The sequence below is a fragment of the Magnolia sinica genome, chromosome 12 (genome assembly GCF_029962835.1).
Source record: "Magnolia sinica isolate HGM2019 chromosome 12, MsV1, whole genome shotgun sequence".
In the NCBI taxonomy this organism is placed as follows: domain Eukaryota; kingdom Viridiplantae; phylum Streptophyta; class Magnoliopsida; order Magnoliales; family Magnoliaceae; genus Magnolia; species Magnolia sinica.
The window spans coordinates 14,180,044-14,197,387 of NC_080584.1; the positions used below are offsets into that span (position 1 = coordinate 14,180,044).

At 39.4% G+C, this 17,344-nt stretch overlaps 1 protein-coding gene across 1 annotated transcript; it reads right to left on the bottom strand.

The window, feature by feature from the left end:
• Positions 1-1,248: 1,248 nt before the first annotated feature.
• LOC131220962 (uncharacterized protein At4g15545-like) lies at positions 1,249-17,072 on the bottom strand. The gene is made up of 10 exons (XM_058215991.1): positions 16,587-17,072; positions 15,857-15,925; positions 11,559-11,612; positions 11,403-11,466; positions 9,067-9,141; positions 8,631-8,873; positions 8,055-8,100; positions 7,883-7,961; positions 3,185-3,318; positions 1,249-1,630 (listed from the first exon to the last, which is right to left on the bottom strand). Exons 1-9 carry the CDS (start codon positions 16,893-16,895, stop codon positions 3,226-3,228), a joined length of 1,032 nt encoding a protein of 343 aa, XP_058071974.1. The 5' UTR covers positions 16,896-17,072; the 3' UTR covers positions 1,249-1,630; positions 3,185-3,225.
• Positions 17,073-17,344: the final 272 nt, after the last annotated feature.

Below are 17,344 nucleotides of genomic sequence, written 5' to 3' on the forward strand. Positions count from 1 at the left end.
CCTCTAATTTCTCTTTCATTGCTTAGTGCTATCTAAAGGGTTGTGAACTCGTTTAAGAGAAGCTCCGCGGATTCGGAGTAATTATCATCCCGAGGAAGATTGTGATCGACTTCGTCCCGTTCATGCGTCAGTTTGGCCAAATTCAAGGTCCTGATCAAATGCATGTGTACTGATGAGGCAATTTTGTACGAGTGGGTAGTGATTCGGCAATCTGAACCGTTGATATGATGAGATCCATCATGATTAGACTATCCATCCATCCAAACCATCAAACTTGTGGCCCACTGATCCAGGCACGAGAGTCTAATCTGGGAGATTTTTGACAAGTCACCCGTGCTTTATAGGGAGCGGATTCCGTCAGGCCATGACCGTGGGGCCCACCCAGATGTGTCTTGTATATCCACGCCGTCCATCCCTTTTGCCGGTGGCATGGGCCGGAAAAAAAAAAAAAAAAAAAACAGATCCAAATCTCAGGGGGACCACACCACAGTAAACAGTGGTGATTGACCATCAAAAACTTCCTGTGGGCCATATAAGTCCTGGATCAAGCTGATATTTGTGTTTTACATGTATCCAGGCCTGTGTGAACTTATCAACAGGTTGGATGGCAAATAAACATTACAGTAGATATTAAGTCTTTAATGGTGAGTGTTCAATCAACACTATTCATGCCTAAAATGATCTGGCATAACAGATGGACAGTGTGGATATACAACACATAAATCAAGGGAGGCCCCACGGTCACAGCCTGACCACCTGTCTGAATCCGCTCCCTGCTTTATGGGCTCCTCAACTTCAAGGATCAGGATCCCCAAAAGCATGGGCTCACATGTACAGTGTTCCATCGTGACCCTACAATTATTCTTTTGGAATTCCTTTGTTTTGAAAAAGGAAAGGAGGTTTCAGCTCGTAGCATATATACCCAACATTCTGTATACATGCCATACACCGCATCAACCAAGGTCTTATTTACCAAGAAGAATGATACACCAATCTTCTGGTGTATATGCTACACTACAAATCATTCCTTTGTAGACAAACCTCCCTACATCCTCATCCTTACAAGCCCGTCCAAATCTAATGGGTCTGGGGAGAGAGGAAAGCTAGTACAGTGAAGCATGAGAGGCTAATCTTGTACAAGTGGGGCCCAGTTAAGGCATCCAAACCGTTGATCTTATTGGCCCTCTTTAAATGGTCCAATCACCGAAAGTTCACCAGATTGGAAGAAACCTAACCACTCAATAGAAATCAAAAAAGAAGGCAATGATTCACATTTAACTAGAAAGAGGGCCGAAATGATATAGAATATTCCAGAACGGGAAAGTTCTGGTGTGTAGGCCATCAACAATAAGGTCCCTCAAATCAACGGGTTGGATTACCGAACCATGGTCCCACTTGTACTAACTGAAAATTCAAGTCCTGCAGAATTTTTTGCTCACAAGCATTGGAAACATTACTTCAAACTAACATTCCCCAACATTACACCTTTCCAGAAAGAGCATCACACAATCTCTCCACAAAAGCACTCCTGATCTTCGCTCCAATGCTGTAGGCTGGGGCCAAATTCATCGCACCTATTCATGGTCGTCGATGGCAAAACAGCTGCAACAAACCAAGGACTCGAATCTACCTGCAGATTGGATTTTAAAAAAGATCCAACGGTTAGAAACACATACCAGAATGATCTCAAATGGGATTCAAAATCGTTATCAATGAGTTAGGTGAGCCTATCGAGTGTTTGGGCCCACAGATCTCAGTCAGGTTTTGGGTGGCCTGATTTTTGGGCGAAATAAATAAATGAGCCATCTTTGGTCTAAACTCCAAATATGACAACAATTTTTAAGGATTTTTATAAACAAAACCATTAAAAGTCTTGATTTTATGAGAAAATGACTATAGTTCTTAATTTGTGAAAGGATATCTTGACCATACAGATGGGGAAGATTGACCAAAATGTCCTTTAATTTCTTTTAAGAAAAGTATCTGAGATGGGCATTGCAGGCCACATGGTATGGGTAACATCCAACCTATCAAACAGGTGGACCCCACCATGATTATCATACAAATAAAAAGTCAGGCCACCATTAGGTTAGCTGGGAAAAGGTACAATGAGGTCGACCTCATGGGAATCCCATGAGGTCCAGCTCTTTGGACCCCACCGTAATGTGTGTTGGACATCCACACCATCAATTAGATGCACCTTTACATGGTGAGCCATAGGCCAGAAAAAAGGCCAATCCATGACTTAGGTGGGTCACACCATAGAAACAGTTAAGATTGGATGCTTACCCATTGAAACCTTCCCAATTGTTTGTAGGTCCCACTTGGATGAAGGGTGAAGGGTCACACCAAATTTCAGGCCATTCCAAAACTCAGGATTTTTGGGACATCCCATAACCTAGAGGGGACCTACTAAATACAGTGTGGATGTCCAACACACATCACAGTGGGCCCCACAGAATTGGCCACGCACGTGCACGGGCACATAAAATGTTTTTTTTTTTTTTTTTTGGTGGGGGGTTATATACAGAAATCAATATTATTTTATTCAGTACCATGCCAGGCAAAATCAAGGCCCATATATCCTGCCATTGGAGTGGGATTTGGGCCTTCTTTGCAGGCCAATCTTCCGTGCAGGTATTTCAGGCCATTGAATGACCAGGATGAGCGGAGCAGGAATCCAGATCCACCCTGGGTTCTTTTTTCATTGGACATCCTGATTTTGAGGCACACAGGCCAATTCTGGGACTCAAGTCCATGCCATATGATGGCTAGCCTCAGTCACCCCATATCCAAACCAAATAAAAACCAACTGCCTCAACCACCATCTAGTGCAGCAACCACTCTTCCTCAATATACGCAGAACCAAATGAAAACATCGAGAAACAAAAAAAGAAATTTACCATTCAAAATGACGACCAGCCAACACCCATAATTGAAATTTGAGAATTGATAAGGCAACATCATGGTCGATGCACACATCTCCCACCAACCAAAGATTGGGAGTGGGAATCCCAACACTTTTTTCCAAAATTGAATTTTCAAAACCTTTTTTTCTTTTCTTTTTTGACATACATATGCATCCAATTGAGCATCAGGAATCCACAATTCCTCCCCACCAACAGCTTCTCAGGAGGAGAAAGGAAAGGATTAAACTGGGAAGAGAGAGAGAGACTATGATTACCTGTTATCACATATCATTTCCCAGAAGCAACTTAAAAACTTCTAAGCCAAGCTCCGATTCAGCAGCCCTTGAAACGATAAATAAAGATCTTTATTTTCAATACCAAAGATCTCTTCAGCCCTCCTTAGAGTTTCCTGCACGGAATAAAAACATTTTTTTAAGTTCAGTAATTATTCAATGCTCAATAGAACAAACCGAGAATCCTATGATCAGTTGACCGAAGGACATGCATGGGATGATCAGGTTCTCAGTTTGCACCATAGTTTAAAAACCTGAAAACTCGACTCGACTGGATGTCCAGCAGGGTTGACTTGAAGACTTGGGCTCGTCTTGACTCAATATTTGATACAAAAATTTAAATTAGAATTATTTATTTCAAATAAATAATATAAAATGGCAAGAATAATCACCACCAAGTGTGTGGTGCATTGGTAGAACCCCTTGCCTTATATAAGATGTCACAGTTTTGAAACTCCAGCCGCTCCTTTTTATCTTCATTAGAATCAGATTAAAAGTTTGACCAGATGTTTCCCGTAAGCGACGCACTACGTAGGAACCTGGGTGCAATGAGAAATGGGCAAGGGTTGGCTAAGGAGTTCCCTGGAAGCGACGAGCCGCGTAGCACCCAATTGTGGTGCCAAGTAGGCAAAGGTTCCCATGCCATTTTGGGCGAGTGCAAATAGAGAAGTTAGTCCAGGAGAATAGGATTAGTCTTACCACAAATGAATGTAGGAACATGTATGGAGTTAGTAATGCAGGGGCATTTTCACACCAAGCTCAAGTGGGGTGGTCTGTGGGATGCAGAGGCACACTCGGGGCGGGTGGCTCGTGTGAAGCAGTACCCATGTGATGTGGGGCCCACGATGGGGGGTTCGACTAAGGTCCCAACCCATGGGATGTGGGGCCTAGGCTATGAGATAAAGGGATTGATTCGCCATGCTCTATCAATTCGAGCTTTTAAAGCAAGTGGTTAATTGTCCTGCATCAAAGTGGTATCAAAGTGGGAAGTCTCGTGTTTGAGACTCATCACCAGGGGTGATTAATACAAGGGCATTTTCACACCAGGCTTGAGTGGGGTGGCCCCTGGGATGCAGGGGCAGACTCGGGGTGTGTGACCCGTGTGAGGCGGGTGGCTCGTGCGAGGCGGTACCCATGTGATGTGGGGTTAAGGAATGAGATAGTGAATGTTATTCTTGATTTTGCTATGGCATATGATCTATAGATTTAATTAACCATGGTATTCAAAACGGTTGCGTATCAAGGCCAGTGCGGCCATAAAGGACCCATTTTGAATCATTAATTTTTTTTCAAATTTTCTCTTGCTTTTACATTTCTTTCTTCATTTCCACCATTAAAATACCTTAGAACTAAGTTTAAACTAGATCTAGGCCTATTTTGAGGATCAAAACATAACATTTGAGCAAGATTCTATAAATCGAAGAGGGGACCATTTGCAGAAATATCAGAAGGGGTATTATCGGAAGGATGTTGCCCATAGAATTCTGGGTGGAAGAAATGAAGATGTGACTCTAGAGTTTTACGTGATTGCCATGTATCACTCACATCGAAAGGAAAAAATTATAAGCTAGCTATAAGACCAGCCATGCTTTATGAGCAAAAGTGTTGGGTAGTTAAAGCACAACATGTTCATGGCATGAGCGTAGCTTAAATGAGGATGTTGAGATGGATGAGTACCAAGACGAGGAAGGATAGAATTAGAAATGAATGGACTCGAAGGAAACTAGTAGTACCAAAAAGTAACAAAACAAGGAAAAGTAGATTTAGATGCTTTGGTAATGTTTAGTGGAGACCAAGAACTGCACTAGTTAGGAGCAAGGTATCCCGTATCGGTATCAGTTAGCGTAACGGTGCCCTCCGATACCGATACGGATACGGGGGTGTAACGGCGATACGGGAGCGTAACGGCCCGTAACAGTGCATTTTTTTTTTTTGCTAAAAAAATATGAAAAAATATGGATTAAATCCGGAATATTCTAAGCATTCCAATATGCATTCATTTATAAATTGGAACATGTTTATGGTGGTGTAACGGTCCACTCTTTGGTGAGAAGTTGTATCGCACTGTCTGATGAATTTATGAACCAGACAACCTAGATTTGACTGCAAAACTCATATATTTAATTTTCTAACTATCTACTATCAATGATAGATATATTAGAATGAAGGTAATATGAAAATATCTTATATGTGTAGGTGAGTAAAACAACAATCTGTAAAATGCACATTAACATATTCTACTATGATTAACACATCATATTCTACCATTAAAACAGCAAAACATTCAATAAAAAATGATTTTTCAAATTTTGCAAAAAGGGCCTAAAATAGTACGTAAATAGAAAAAAAATTATAAAAAAAATATAAAATGACAACAACAATCTGTAAAATGCACATTAACATGTTCTACTATGATTAACACATCATATTCTACCATTAAAACAACAAAACATTCAATAAAAAATGATTTTTCAAATTTTTTTTTAAAAAAAAGGCCAAAAATAGTGCGTAAACAGGAAAAAAATTATTAAAAAATATAAAATGACATCAACAATCTGTAAAATGGACATTAACATCTTCTATTATGATTAACACATCATATTCTACCATTAAAACAGTAAAACATTCAATAAAAAGTATAAATACCTATTTTTGAAGAATTTCTGAAAAATGGCCCACGGAGCTTCGAATTAAGAAAATCCTTAATATAAGTTGTTTTTATCAGAAATATCAAGCTAAGATTAGTCGAAAATAGCAATAGAATAATCTAGGAAGAGTTTGGAAGAAAGAAGTTTCAAAAAAAGTGAAAAAAGGGACCTTAAAAAGCCAAAATATATATATATATGACCGTTTTCTGACCGTTACGCCCTGACAGTTACTGGGCAGTAACGGCTATCACCGCTACAAAATCGGGGGGGTGCCCGTTACGGCCCTGTATCGCGTAACGGACACGGCCGTTACCGATACGTAACGGCCTATACGCCCGTATTGTAACCGATACGGGACACCCTGGTTAGGAGTGAGTTGGTCGAAGTTGAAGGCTTTAAAAGGGCAATGGGAAAAGGACGTGAATGGAGGTAGTAAGAAAAGACTTGAAGACCTATAGTCTAAACGAAGGTCAGGCCCTTGATAGTGTGGAATGGCGGATAAGGCTTAGATGATGATGATGATTGGAAGGAGGGGTATAAACCATCAATGTGTTTATTTTCCATCTTTTTGTTGTATTCAGTGTTTTAAGTGTCAACGATATCAGCCAATATATCCCACGATATATCTTATATCCCACATGTGCGATACAAAACGCACAAGTAGTGCGATATATTCCACATGTTCGATCTGATGAACATTTTTTATTTTCGATCCTGTTTTCTGCAAATCATCTTAAATTAGTATCAAATTGTTACAAATCTATTATTTTTCATGTTTTACATGAAAAATCATGAATTGGGAGCTTCAATTTCGAGATTTATAGGAGATGGGCCAAGTTGCGGAAATTTTAAATAAATAAATAAATAAATCAAAATCAAAATTTCCCATTTTCTCACAAATTGTTTGCAATCTGTGTCCAAACATAAAATCAAAGATGTGTGTAACCTGATTTAGTGATTCTTCTTTTGCTTTTGAATGTGTTGCTTGTGTTTCCACACGTCTTCTTACATTTATAAATTATATGAATCGACTTTGAATATACTTGCATTAATTCGATTAGACAACTCATAGATTAGGACCGCATACAAAGAAAACATATTATGTGCACTTGTTTTTTTTGTAATGTTTTGATTTATAAGTGTGTATTGATGTCTTTTTTAACAATCATTGAAGTTTCATTGAAAAATTCAACCAATTTCCCAATGTTTCCCCATGTCTCCAACAACAGCGATACATTACGTGATACTACCGATATATCCCATGCGATAACCGATACCAAAGGTGCAATACATAACGCGATACAGATATTTCAAACGCTGGTGGTATTTATATTTAACAGGCCCTAATCCACCAAATCATGCTTGATTTGTGTTCCATCAGGGTCTGTTTGGTCAAGCTCACACTGATGGACACCATTTGTTTACCACTTGTACCAAAAAAAGGCGCGTTACACCATAAAATACATGTCCGAAACCAAATGACTACATATTTGGCATCCTCACATCAGTCTGACTTGACGAGTGTCTCAGAGTCAGGACGAGTCGAGTTGACTAGGCCAAGTTTCAGGTTGAGTCAGTGAGTTTTAGAACTATGGTTTGTACTAATGGTGCCCATTGTTTAGTGATCTGGACCATTGGTTTGATGCAAACCGCTAGTGGATCATGCCCCAAAAATCTTCAACAATGGAAGAACCTAGGTCCTAGATGCAAACATTCGGCTGTTTTCAAATGAATGTGAAGTTTCTACTTTCATGCCAAAATTGAAAGGATAGGATTGTACTGTTGCTATTCAGGGCATTGTCCATGCACAAAGGAACCCAACAGACCAATTGTCTGAATCACTGTACCATGGGTCCCATTTGTGAAAAATGAAAACTTGAATATGCCGTGCAAGTCCTTGGGTCAAGGATCTAAGAACCCCTCACCCAGCTCTAGAGAATGACAGCACGAGACACTTCGCTACCACACAAATGAGTGGTCCTGCAATGGACTCAAATATTTCTCAAGCAAGGACTGTGAGACAGCAGATTACCTCGCGTGATTGCTTTTGAGCATTGAGCTCCTTGATGTTGGCTAAAAATGCACCAAACTGTTCATATGATAGACGGCTCCTAAATCACAAAGACACCCAAACACCATCTTCAGAAATGATTCATTGTTATTAACCGAAACAAGTATCGGGAAGTTTGAATGCATGTACCAACCTGGCCTGACGGAAAAACTCCTTTCCATCTATTCGAGGAGTGCGTGCTGGAAAAAAAAATTTTGTAGGACCCAAAATTACCAATTTATGTAAGGAAATCCAGAGTCCATAACAAATACAACAGATGCAAGTCATGTCCATAGAAGAGTGCAACAATGCCACTGGCATTTTTATGCAAAGTTGTAAGCTTAAAATTTGAGAAATGCAACATGTGTGAGATCCAATCTGCTCATCAGGGGGCCTGGCTGTGAAGTTGATCATCATCATCAACTAAGCCATATGCCAACTAATTAGGGTCAGGTAATTGGGCCTGATTATGAAGTTGTCAGGCCGGTCCACTCATTTGGTGAGTCACATGTGTGTTGTATGTGGACCATTGGTCAATTTTATCTGTTCATTTCTCATATGGCCCACCTTCTGAGTGAATTGGCCAATTTTTGAACCAGGAATTCTACATGGTGGAGAGAGCCTGATGAGTGACTTGGATCTTGCCATGTTGGCACATGTGAGTAACAAGTGTACAGGCAAGTATACTTGCACCGAGTCCAATTGCCAAGACTATGTAAGCATTTCAAACCTGCTAGTGATCGTCCTTGGGGAGGAGAGCTTGGCATAGAAGACTGCTGACTAGCCGGGTACCATGATGACAATACTCCCCGTCCATCAAACTGTGACTTTGTGGGCGATGTGGTCCCAGATGCCAGTCTAGGAGATCCTGTGGTAGAAAACCCTCTAGGGGAACCGCCAGTTGATGCAGTTGGAGTTACCCGCGATGACATGTATGGAGATGCAGAGAATCTCTGACCAGCATGGCTTGATACTGTAGACAATAAACAGATTAATGACTCATGAAAAAAATGCAGGTTTTTGTGGTGCTGAGTATTCAATAACTAATGCAATGAGGTTCTGCATTTGGGTTCCCACTCATGGCTCAGTGGTAGACTCACAAGAGTTTCGACATTGTGGTGTGTGTGGGTGTGAGTGTGGGAAAAAAAAAAAAGTTGTACACATACCATTTTGAACTGAATCCCTCATTCCCGTCGAGCCACTGAGTAGATTTGGCGCCACGTAGCCATTAGATCCTTCATCTGAAGCATCACAGGTATGTAAAAAAAAAAAAAAATACATTATCAACCATCAAACAATGGCCAGAAGGCTTTCCGACAAGAGAAATTAGAGAGCCAACCTCAGTTAAATTTTTTACTTTGTTGAGGTGCAGGATTCTGTACATGTGAGGCGTATGGAACAGTGATCCAGACCATTTATTTCACAGGCATAACATTGATGGTGGACACGCTCCCACATTGGAAGATCCCCATCCATCTTAAGCTCTGTTTTTGCTGTTTTTTTGAAACCTCTTGCTTCCAAATTGTTTCTCAATCCTTCTACTACTAATTTCGACTAATCTTGGCTTGGTATTTGAGATAACAACACATTATATTACGGATTTTCTTGAATCGAAGCTCAGTGGGCCATTTTTCAGAAATTCGTCAAAAATAGGTATTTATACTTTTTTTAATATGTTTTGCTGTTTTAGTCATGCCATATGATGTGTTAATCATAGTAGAACATGTTAATGTGCATTTTACAGATTTGGGGTGCCATTTTATAATTTTTTTTATATTTTTTCTATTTACGCATGAATTTTGGCCCCCTTTTTTTTAAAATTCAAAAAATCAATTTTTAATGCTTGGTTTGTTGTTTTAATCATGTCATTTGATGTGTTAATCATAGTAGAACATGTTAATGTAATTTTACAGATTTGGGGTGTCATTTAATAATTTTTTTATATTTTTTTCTATTTACGCATAAATTTTGGTCCCTTTTTTTAAAATTCGAAAAATCAATTTTTAATGGTTGTTTTGCTGTTTTAATCATGCCATTTGATGTGTTAATCATAGTAGAACATGTTAATGTGCATTTTACAGATTTGGGGTGCCATTTTATATTTTTTTATATTTTTTCTATTTACGCATTTATTTCGGCCATTTTTTTGAAAATTTGAAAATTCATTTTTTAATGATTCTTTTGCTGTTTTAATGATGTCATATGATGTGTTAATCATAGTAGAACATGTTAATGTGCATTTTACAGATTTGGGGTGCCAATTTATATTTTTTTCTATTTACGCATTTATTTTGGCCCTTTTCTGAAAATTCAAAAAATCATTTTTTAATGATTCTTTTGATGTTTTAATGATGTCATATGATGTGTTAATCATAGTAGAACATGTTAATGTGTATTTTACAGATTTGGGGTGCCATTTTATATTTTTTTCTATTTACGCATTTATTTCGGCCATTTTAAAAATCATTTTTTAATGATTCTTTTGCTGTTTTAATGATGCCATATGATGTGTTAATCATAGTAGAACATGTTAATGTGCATTTTACATATTTGGGGTACCATTTTATTTTATTTTTTTATATTTTTTTCTATTTACGCATGAATTTTGACCCTCAAAAATAATTGCAAACACCTAAATATAAGATATTTTCATATTACATTCAGTCTAATATATCTATCATTGATAGTAGATAGTTAGAAAATTAAATATATGAATTTTGTAGTCAAATTCAGGTTATCTGGTTCATAAATTCATCACCGACACAACTTCTCACCAAAGAGTGGACCGTTACACCACCATAAACATGTTCCAAATTATAAATGAATGCATATTTGGAATGCTTAGAATATTCGGATTTAATCCATATTTTTCATATTTTTTGAGGAAAAAAAAATTTCCGACAAGAGAAATTAGAGAGCCAACCTCAGTTAAATTTTTTACTTTGTTGAGGTGCAGGATTCTGTACATGTGAGGCGTATGGAACAGTGATCCAGACCATTTATTTCACAGGCATAACATTGATGGTGGACACGCTCCCACATTGGAAGATCCCCATCCATTGATCTTTGGAAATTTTCCATTGAATTTATACATTTGCAGTATGGTGGGACACATCAGAGCAATCGTTTGTATCACCAACCAAGGCTTCCCATGCAGAGAATCTTGCGCCTCAGCAAACTCTGCATTAGCTGACACTCACGACCCTATAATTTATCTTCCAACAAAGAGAACTAATGCCTGAGACATGGTTTCAACACTTGGCCAGTTGAGTCAACTCAATTTCAGGGCTTACCAATACATGTCACCTGCATCAATACTTTCCAGGTATGGGCCAAGTTGACCCAGATGCACCCCTAGAGGTGCCAATACCATTTCTTGATAATTGCTTCCCCTCTTTCACTGTCTATTTCTACGTGAATAGGCCTTTCAGTCATAAAACTATGGCTGAAAGGCATCACGTGTGCAAATAGTCAAAGTTTCATCAACCAAAATAGAATGTACCCTTCACTGAAGATGCTTTTGCAACTGATTGGTCACAGGGTCCTATATCAACAGTCTCTGCCTGCTGCTAGCACAAAAACCACACTTCAATGTCAGAACCCAACCTATAAGAGAGAGAGTAAACTTCATAGGTACAACTAAGTCATTAAATCTTACAGATGAACTGTCCTCCGATAATGACTGCATCAATTGCCTCTTAAATGTTTCCAACTGTCAGAACAGCAACCCTGATTATGCTATGCAACGAAGAAAGAAGACAACAGAAGGATGAAATGAAATGAAATCAAACAGACAATCACATCCACAATCATCCAACGGAGCTACGTTACGAATGATGGAAACTCCACTCCAAATAGACCTAAATGTTTGTTATATGAAAAGTGCAAATCCACAATCCCTGCCATATCAACTTACATAACACTAAAAAAAGAAACAGATGTTCCATGTTTTAGCTATGTTATACTCGTGTATGAGTACAAGTGTCAGGTATGGATAAGATCTAGGCATTGAACTTACTCGATCTCCAAATCTCAAGGTCAGATAATCAAGATCATTGATAAAATATGACCCAACGATGGATACGGAAATGCCCAGAAATCCCCCAGATCAAAGATCCCAACCCTTCGATCAGTGGCCTAGAAACAGATGGTTAAGAGGAAAAAAAAAAAATACAGCAATGGTCCACATTCCATGGAAAATTAGCAAAAATTATTTAAGGGTTAGTATCTTCAAATCTGGAAGACCTTTTGGGGCATGCCCTATCCACAATGGGGTCCATCAGATGTGGTCAAGATCACTGGACAAGGGTCCTGCATGTATGGAACTGGGAGCCTTAGAACGTGACCAAGCAATGGTCCACGTCTACAGATTTGAGTGCTTCAGGAAGCAGTGCGCTTGCTGAGGCGCAGACCCAACAATTTCATCTATTCTATATACATTAAAAAAAGCTTCCTTAAGAGAAAGTCATAACTTTCACCGGACATTAATTGGCAATAATTCCTACAACATGTTCATTAAAAAAGGTTGCTTTTTTGCTCGTACAAAATGATACTTTAGGGTGTGTTTGGGAGCGTGGATTTGGAACCCCCTGGATTCAGAACCCCCAGGATTGGAAACCCCCTGGATTGGCAATCCTCCCGGTGTGTTTGCACCCTAGAGTGTGAATCAACTTTAATTCAAAAATACCTATGCATGGTATATTTACAGCGGTTTGAATTTAATTACTAAATCAACTTTAATATTCCTAATTAGTGAGATATATAATTTCTGACACTATGGTTGAGATAAGCCCGCTGAAATATATGCTTTGCCTGAAAATGATGAAATTCCAAGTCTCGGATGGACCGCAAGCACAAGATCATGTCTGAGTGACTAACCAACAATTTTTAATCGTTGATTAATATGGACAATGTTTGGACGGTGCTGATTTACATGGACAATGTTTGGACGGTGCTGATCATCATTAGTGGGCCATGTGCCCAATAGAATGATAGTGTACAGTGACACACATGTTACACCTGCAACTATTGAAATGATTTTAGGTGTAATCCAAGCTCTCACCGTGGATTGCAAACCCCCTCAAAGAGGGGATTAGAAACCCCCTGGATTTGAAACCCCCAGTTACTTTATGCTGCCAAACAACCAAGGGGATTTGAAACCCCCTCCAATCCACAGTGCCAAACGACCCCTTAATATCAAATAAACAGTAGTTTGTTGAAGAAGACTTTTCTGAATTTTCTCTAGACAAACAAAACGCTGTGTTGTGTCTGCAAATTGTGGTTGTGCAGACTATTTCCGCACACCATGCACACACAAAGGACAGCCGCCTAACTAGTTCTACTTGAAATCAGTCAAATAACAATTTGGGCCTAAACCTGACAGGAAAATTTAAAAAAATAAAAAAATAAAAAAATAAAATTGGGCCTAAATCTGACAGAAAAAAAAAAAAGATCCAAACCCACAATTTATGAAGTGAGGTGGCGTCAGAACAAGTCAGCTTGAAATGTGATTTGAGCATACTTCCAAATCCATCCTTAAGCTACCAATCCTCCATCACGGTTTTATATTGGAGTTCTAACCTTGACCTTTGAACAGTTATTTTCTGAATACTGCTGGGCAAATCAAGATTTCCTTATATAGATAAGAAAAATCTCTTCATTGTTTGCAGAGCACAGACTGGCAAACATGGGCTTGGTTGAATGCACGCAAAGTGGATAGAGGCAGATATGCATTGCAATGCATCTGCATTGCTTCTATTTCACGTCACTCAATGGGTACAGGTATAGAGTTCAACAAGGATCACAAATGGCAGAGCCTACGAATCCAAATTCTCAGGATGCAGGTATAGCAAGGATTGCTTACAACACAAGTATAAGCATGTTAAAAATGTGGCTCTTGCGATACACAAATTGGGTTTGTAGCCCATTTGGTATCATTTTCTATATATTTTAAATGACCAATGTAACGAGTTCAAAACCAAATAGATATTGAGTTCAAGTTTTAAGAAAGAGGGAAACCTTATCCTTAGATATCCGTGTATCCAACCCAGATACTTCAATCTTGAAGGATAAGAGTGGCATAGCTTCTATCAACACTGGGGTCCTTAACTCCTTACACATTTCAGTAAGTGCAACTGTGCAAATGATAGATTGGTATTTTCACGCAAACAATAACTGAGAAGTTTGGACTCCATTTGGGGGATTCAGGAAAATCCAGATTAATCCTTAATCTCGATTTTGGTAGGCCCCATACCCTCCCATTGCACCATTAGAAAAAAAAAAAATAAACCTTGAAGAATACTCTTCTTTCACTATCCCTTTGCAGGAGAAGGGAGAACCTCTAGCAGATTCTATTTGTTTGGATATATATATATATATATATATATATAACTCTTTTTACAACCATAAATATGGCCAATATATAGGCTTGTTCATCTGTAGGCTAACTCTCTCTAAACTAGCAATAAAGACTAGGAAAACTAGATATAATTTGCTGTACAAGTTAAACAAAATTGGAGATTAACCTAAATTTTTGCATGAAAATAGGAAACTAAATACTATCTGTGCTAAACAACCCAAATGTGTGGTCCTATGGGTCCATATGAGCCCACGATGTAAACTTTTACTCAACTGATAGCATCCACAGGCCACATAGATGAATCAGCTCATACAATAAAACTAACTGCATATGCTAGTGGATCCACAAACAGATCATACTGCTTGTTAGGCCCCACGGGTTGATCTAACAGCCGTTGGGACCTCATTATTAATCAAAAACTGTTTCGCCCAACTTTGATTGCTGTGTGTCTACATGTATGAATGGTGGTCCAGATGAAACATTGATGCTCTGTTGAGATCATGGGAAACAGACCTTTACATAGGCCAGAATGAACTGTCAATTGCATGAATCTTCTACATAAATCTGCTGTTTAATAGTCTAGATTCCTACATCAGTTGGATCTTAACATAGCATATTTAATTCTACCTTTTGTTGTTACTCTTATTCCCACAGCCACAACCACTTCTAAAAAGGATGTATATACTTCTTACATCATGGAGTATAATTATGTGCTAAAACTTTCTCATCCATGAGATTATAGCACTTGCTAGTGGTACTAACACTTTCTCATCCATGAGATTATACCACTTGCTAGTGGTACTAACACTTTCTCATCCATGTGATTATAGCACTTCTAAGTTGTAACCCTTTAAGATAGAAATACCACAAAGAAGACACTTAGCTAACCAACCCATGTCAATTTTACTTCTCTTATGATCCTGGGCACACGAAACAAGGATATATGATCCTTGACCATGGGATATGCATACTATCCTTGTTCTTCAGTTCACACAAGTAGGGCCCATGTATCCATGGTTCAGATTGCTGATCTGATTGACCAACCACTGATGGACAATGGCCCAAAGTATCATTGGAAGATCCTACCATCCAATCTTTGACCTTTTCTTAGATGAACATCAACCATTCTTAGGTTTCTATTATTAACTACTTATTTGCAAGCCCTCAACTGAAGGGCTGCAATTGTCCTATTGGGTAGATTTTGGGCCGTCTTGTCCATCCGCTATGGAGGCATCAGATCAATGTCTGATTTTGTTAACCATGGACCTCATTTTTAAAAACTGAAAAGCCAAAGATACTATGCATACCCCTAGAACAAGCATCAAATAATTCCTCATGAAAAATTAGCAATCACAAATTCTCGTCTAGCAAAATCTATAAACGAGAATTATCAACTAATATAGGAGATACCAAACAGAGGAGAGTTTTCTTGTATGGTACATTGGAGATGATGAAATAAATGCAAATTCTAACTATACGGTCCAAAATCATATACAAGAGAACATATAATCTAAACAATGAGAAAGACGGAGAGAATGCTACCAGTCAGGGAGAGAGAGAGAGAGAGAGAGAGAGAGAGAGAGAGAGAGAGAGATCACCTTCACCAAATCCCGGTTCAGTTTCTTCGCCGTTGCAGCTAATGAATCTCGTTCGTTTGTCAGATTCATCTTCATATATGAAAAATTATCCAAACAGGGAATTAGAACAGAATTAAAATACAGCTAATCAACCATCATTTCCAAATAAAATGAACAAATCAAAGAAATGCAGGCACTCTTTTAGGAAGAAATACATAATGCCCGCCTTGAAAAAGATACAATTTAGTTCAGAACCCACACCACATACAGGCGGGGGCCATGCCATTCATCAGGTGGGCCCTAGCTTGAAAAACCGCAACTCTGGATGGCTAAACCTAAATCATAGCCAATGACCCACACTCAACAGCCAACAGGAAGAAGCCCACATATTGGATGGAAGTGATTGATTGATGAAGTCTTGCGGTCCTCCATATGAACATTGTGAATCACCAAAAGGCAGGGCCCACCTGCACCGAACGCTGACCCGAACCAAAACTGCCGCTTGTTCGGACAGAGTGCGTTCCACCCACCCCTATCATGCAAATGCACTAAAGCTAAAACATTTCCAACAGTCCAAATTCATCAAGAAAATTCAACCAATCGAATGGCAACGATTGCCCGATGGAAGTAGGAGATTTCTCGCCCATCATCTCCCTCCTTCCTTCCAACGACTACAATCGCCCCGACGGAAGTAGGGGAATTTTCGAACATCATCTCCCTCCCTCTCTTATTTGAATTCAGAAATGCTTACATTTTCATCTAGAGTGGCCCGCAACCGTTCATCAGCCCCCCGGCACGCCACCTCCAGCTGCGCGATCTTCTCCTGCAGCTCGTAGATCGTACGGTCCCTATCAGCGACCGTCTGCCGCAGCCTGCCGGCCTCAGACTCAAGCCTCGATACACGGGAAGCGATCGCCATGGACGTGATCTTGCGGGCCAGATCGAGCTGGTCGTACGGATCCGTTGGAATGACGGCCAGGATTTCGTCTGGGAGATGGAAATCCACAAAGCCATTGCCTCCGCTGCTGCTGCTGCTGTAATTGCCGATGCTGTGGGCCATCTTATATAGTAAGAAGAGGGGAAAAAAAAATTACACAGAAGAAAAAAATCAATGGCTTGGATTGAAGGAGAGGGAGATTGGTGTTTTCTCGGTATTTGAAATCTCCATCGGAGAAATCGGTGGGAGGGATTTGAATGGGAATGGAATTGAGGCACAGCGACAGATGAAGGAAAGAGGGTTTTTTTGAAGTAAAGTTGGGAATCGAGGAACGGGAGTTATTTGATTCGCCGCGCTAGCGTATCCCGCTCTGGTACGTCGCGTACGGACACTGATTGACTAAGATCTGGTGGAGCCCACCATGATGTTTTTAAGAAATCCACTCCGTCCATCCTTTTTTCTAGATCATTTTCGGACATTAATCCCGGAAAGAAGCAGACCCAAAACTCAATTGCGCCACATAATAGGAAAGAGTGCAAATTGAATTTCCACCGTTGAAATATTTTTCGGGC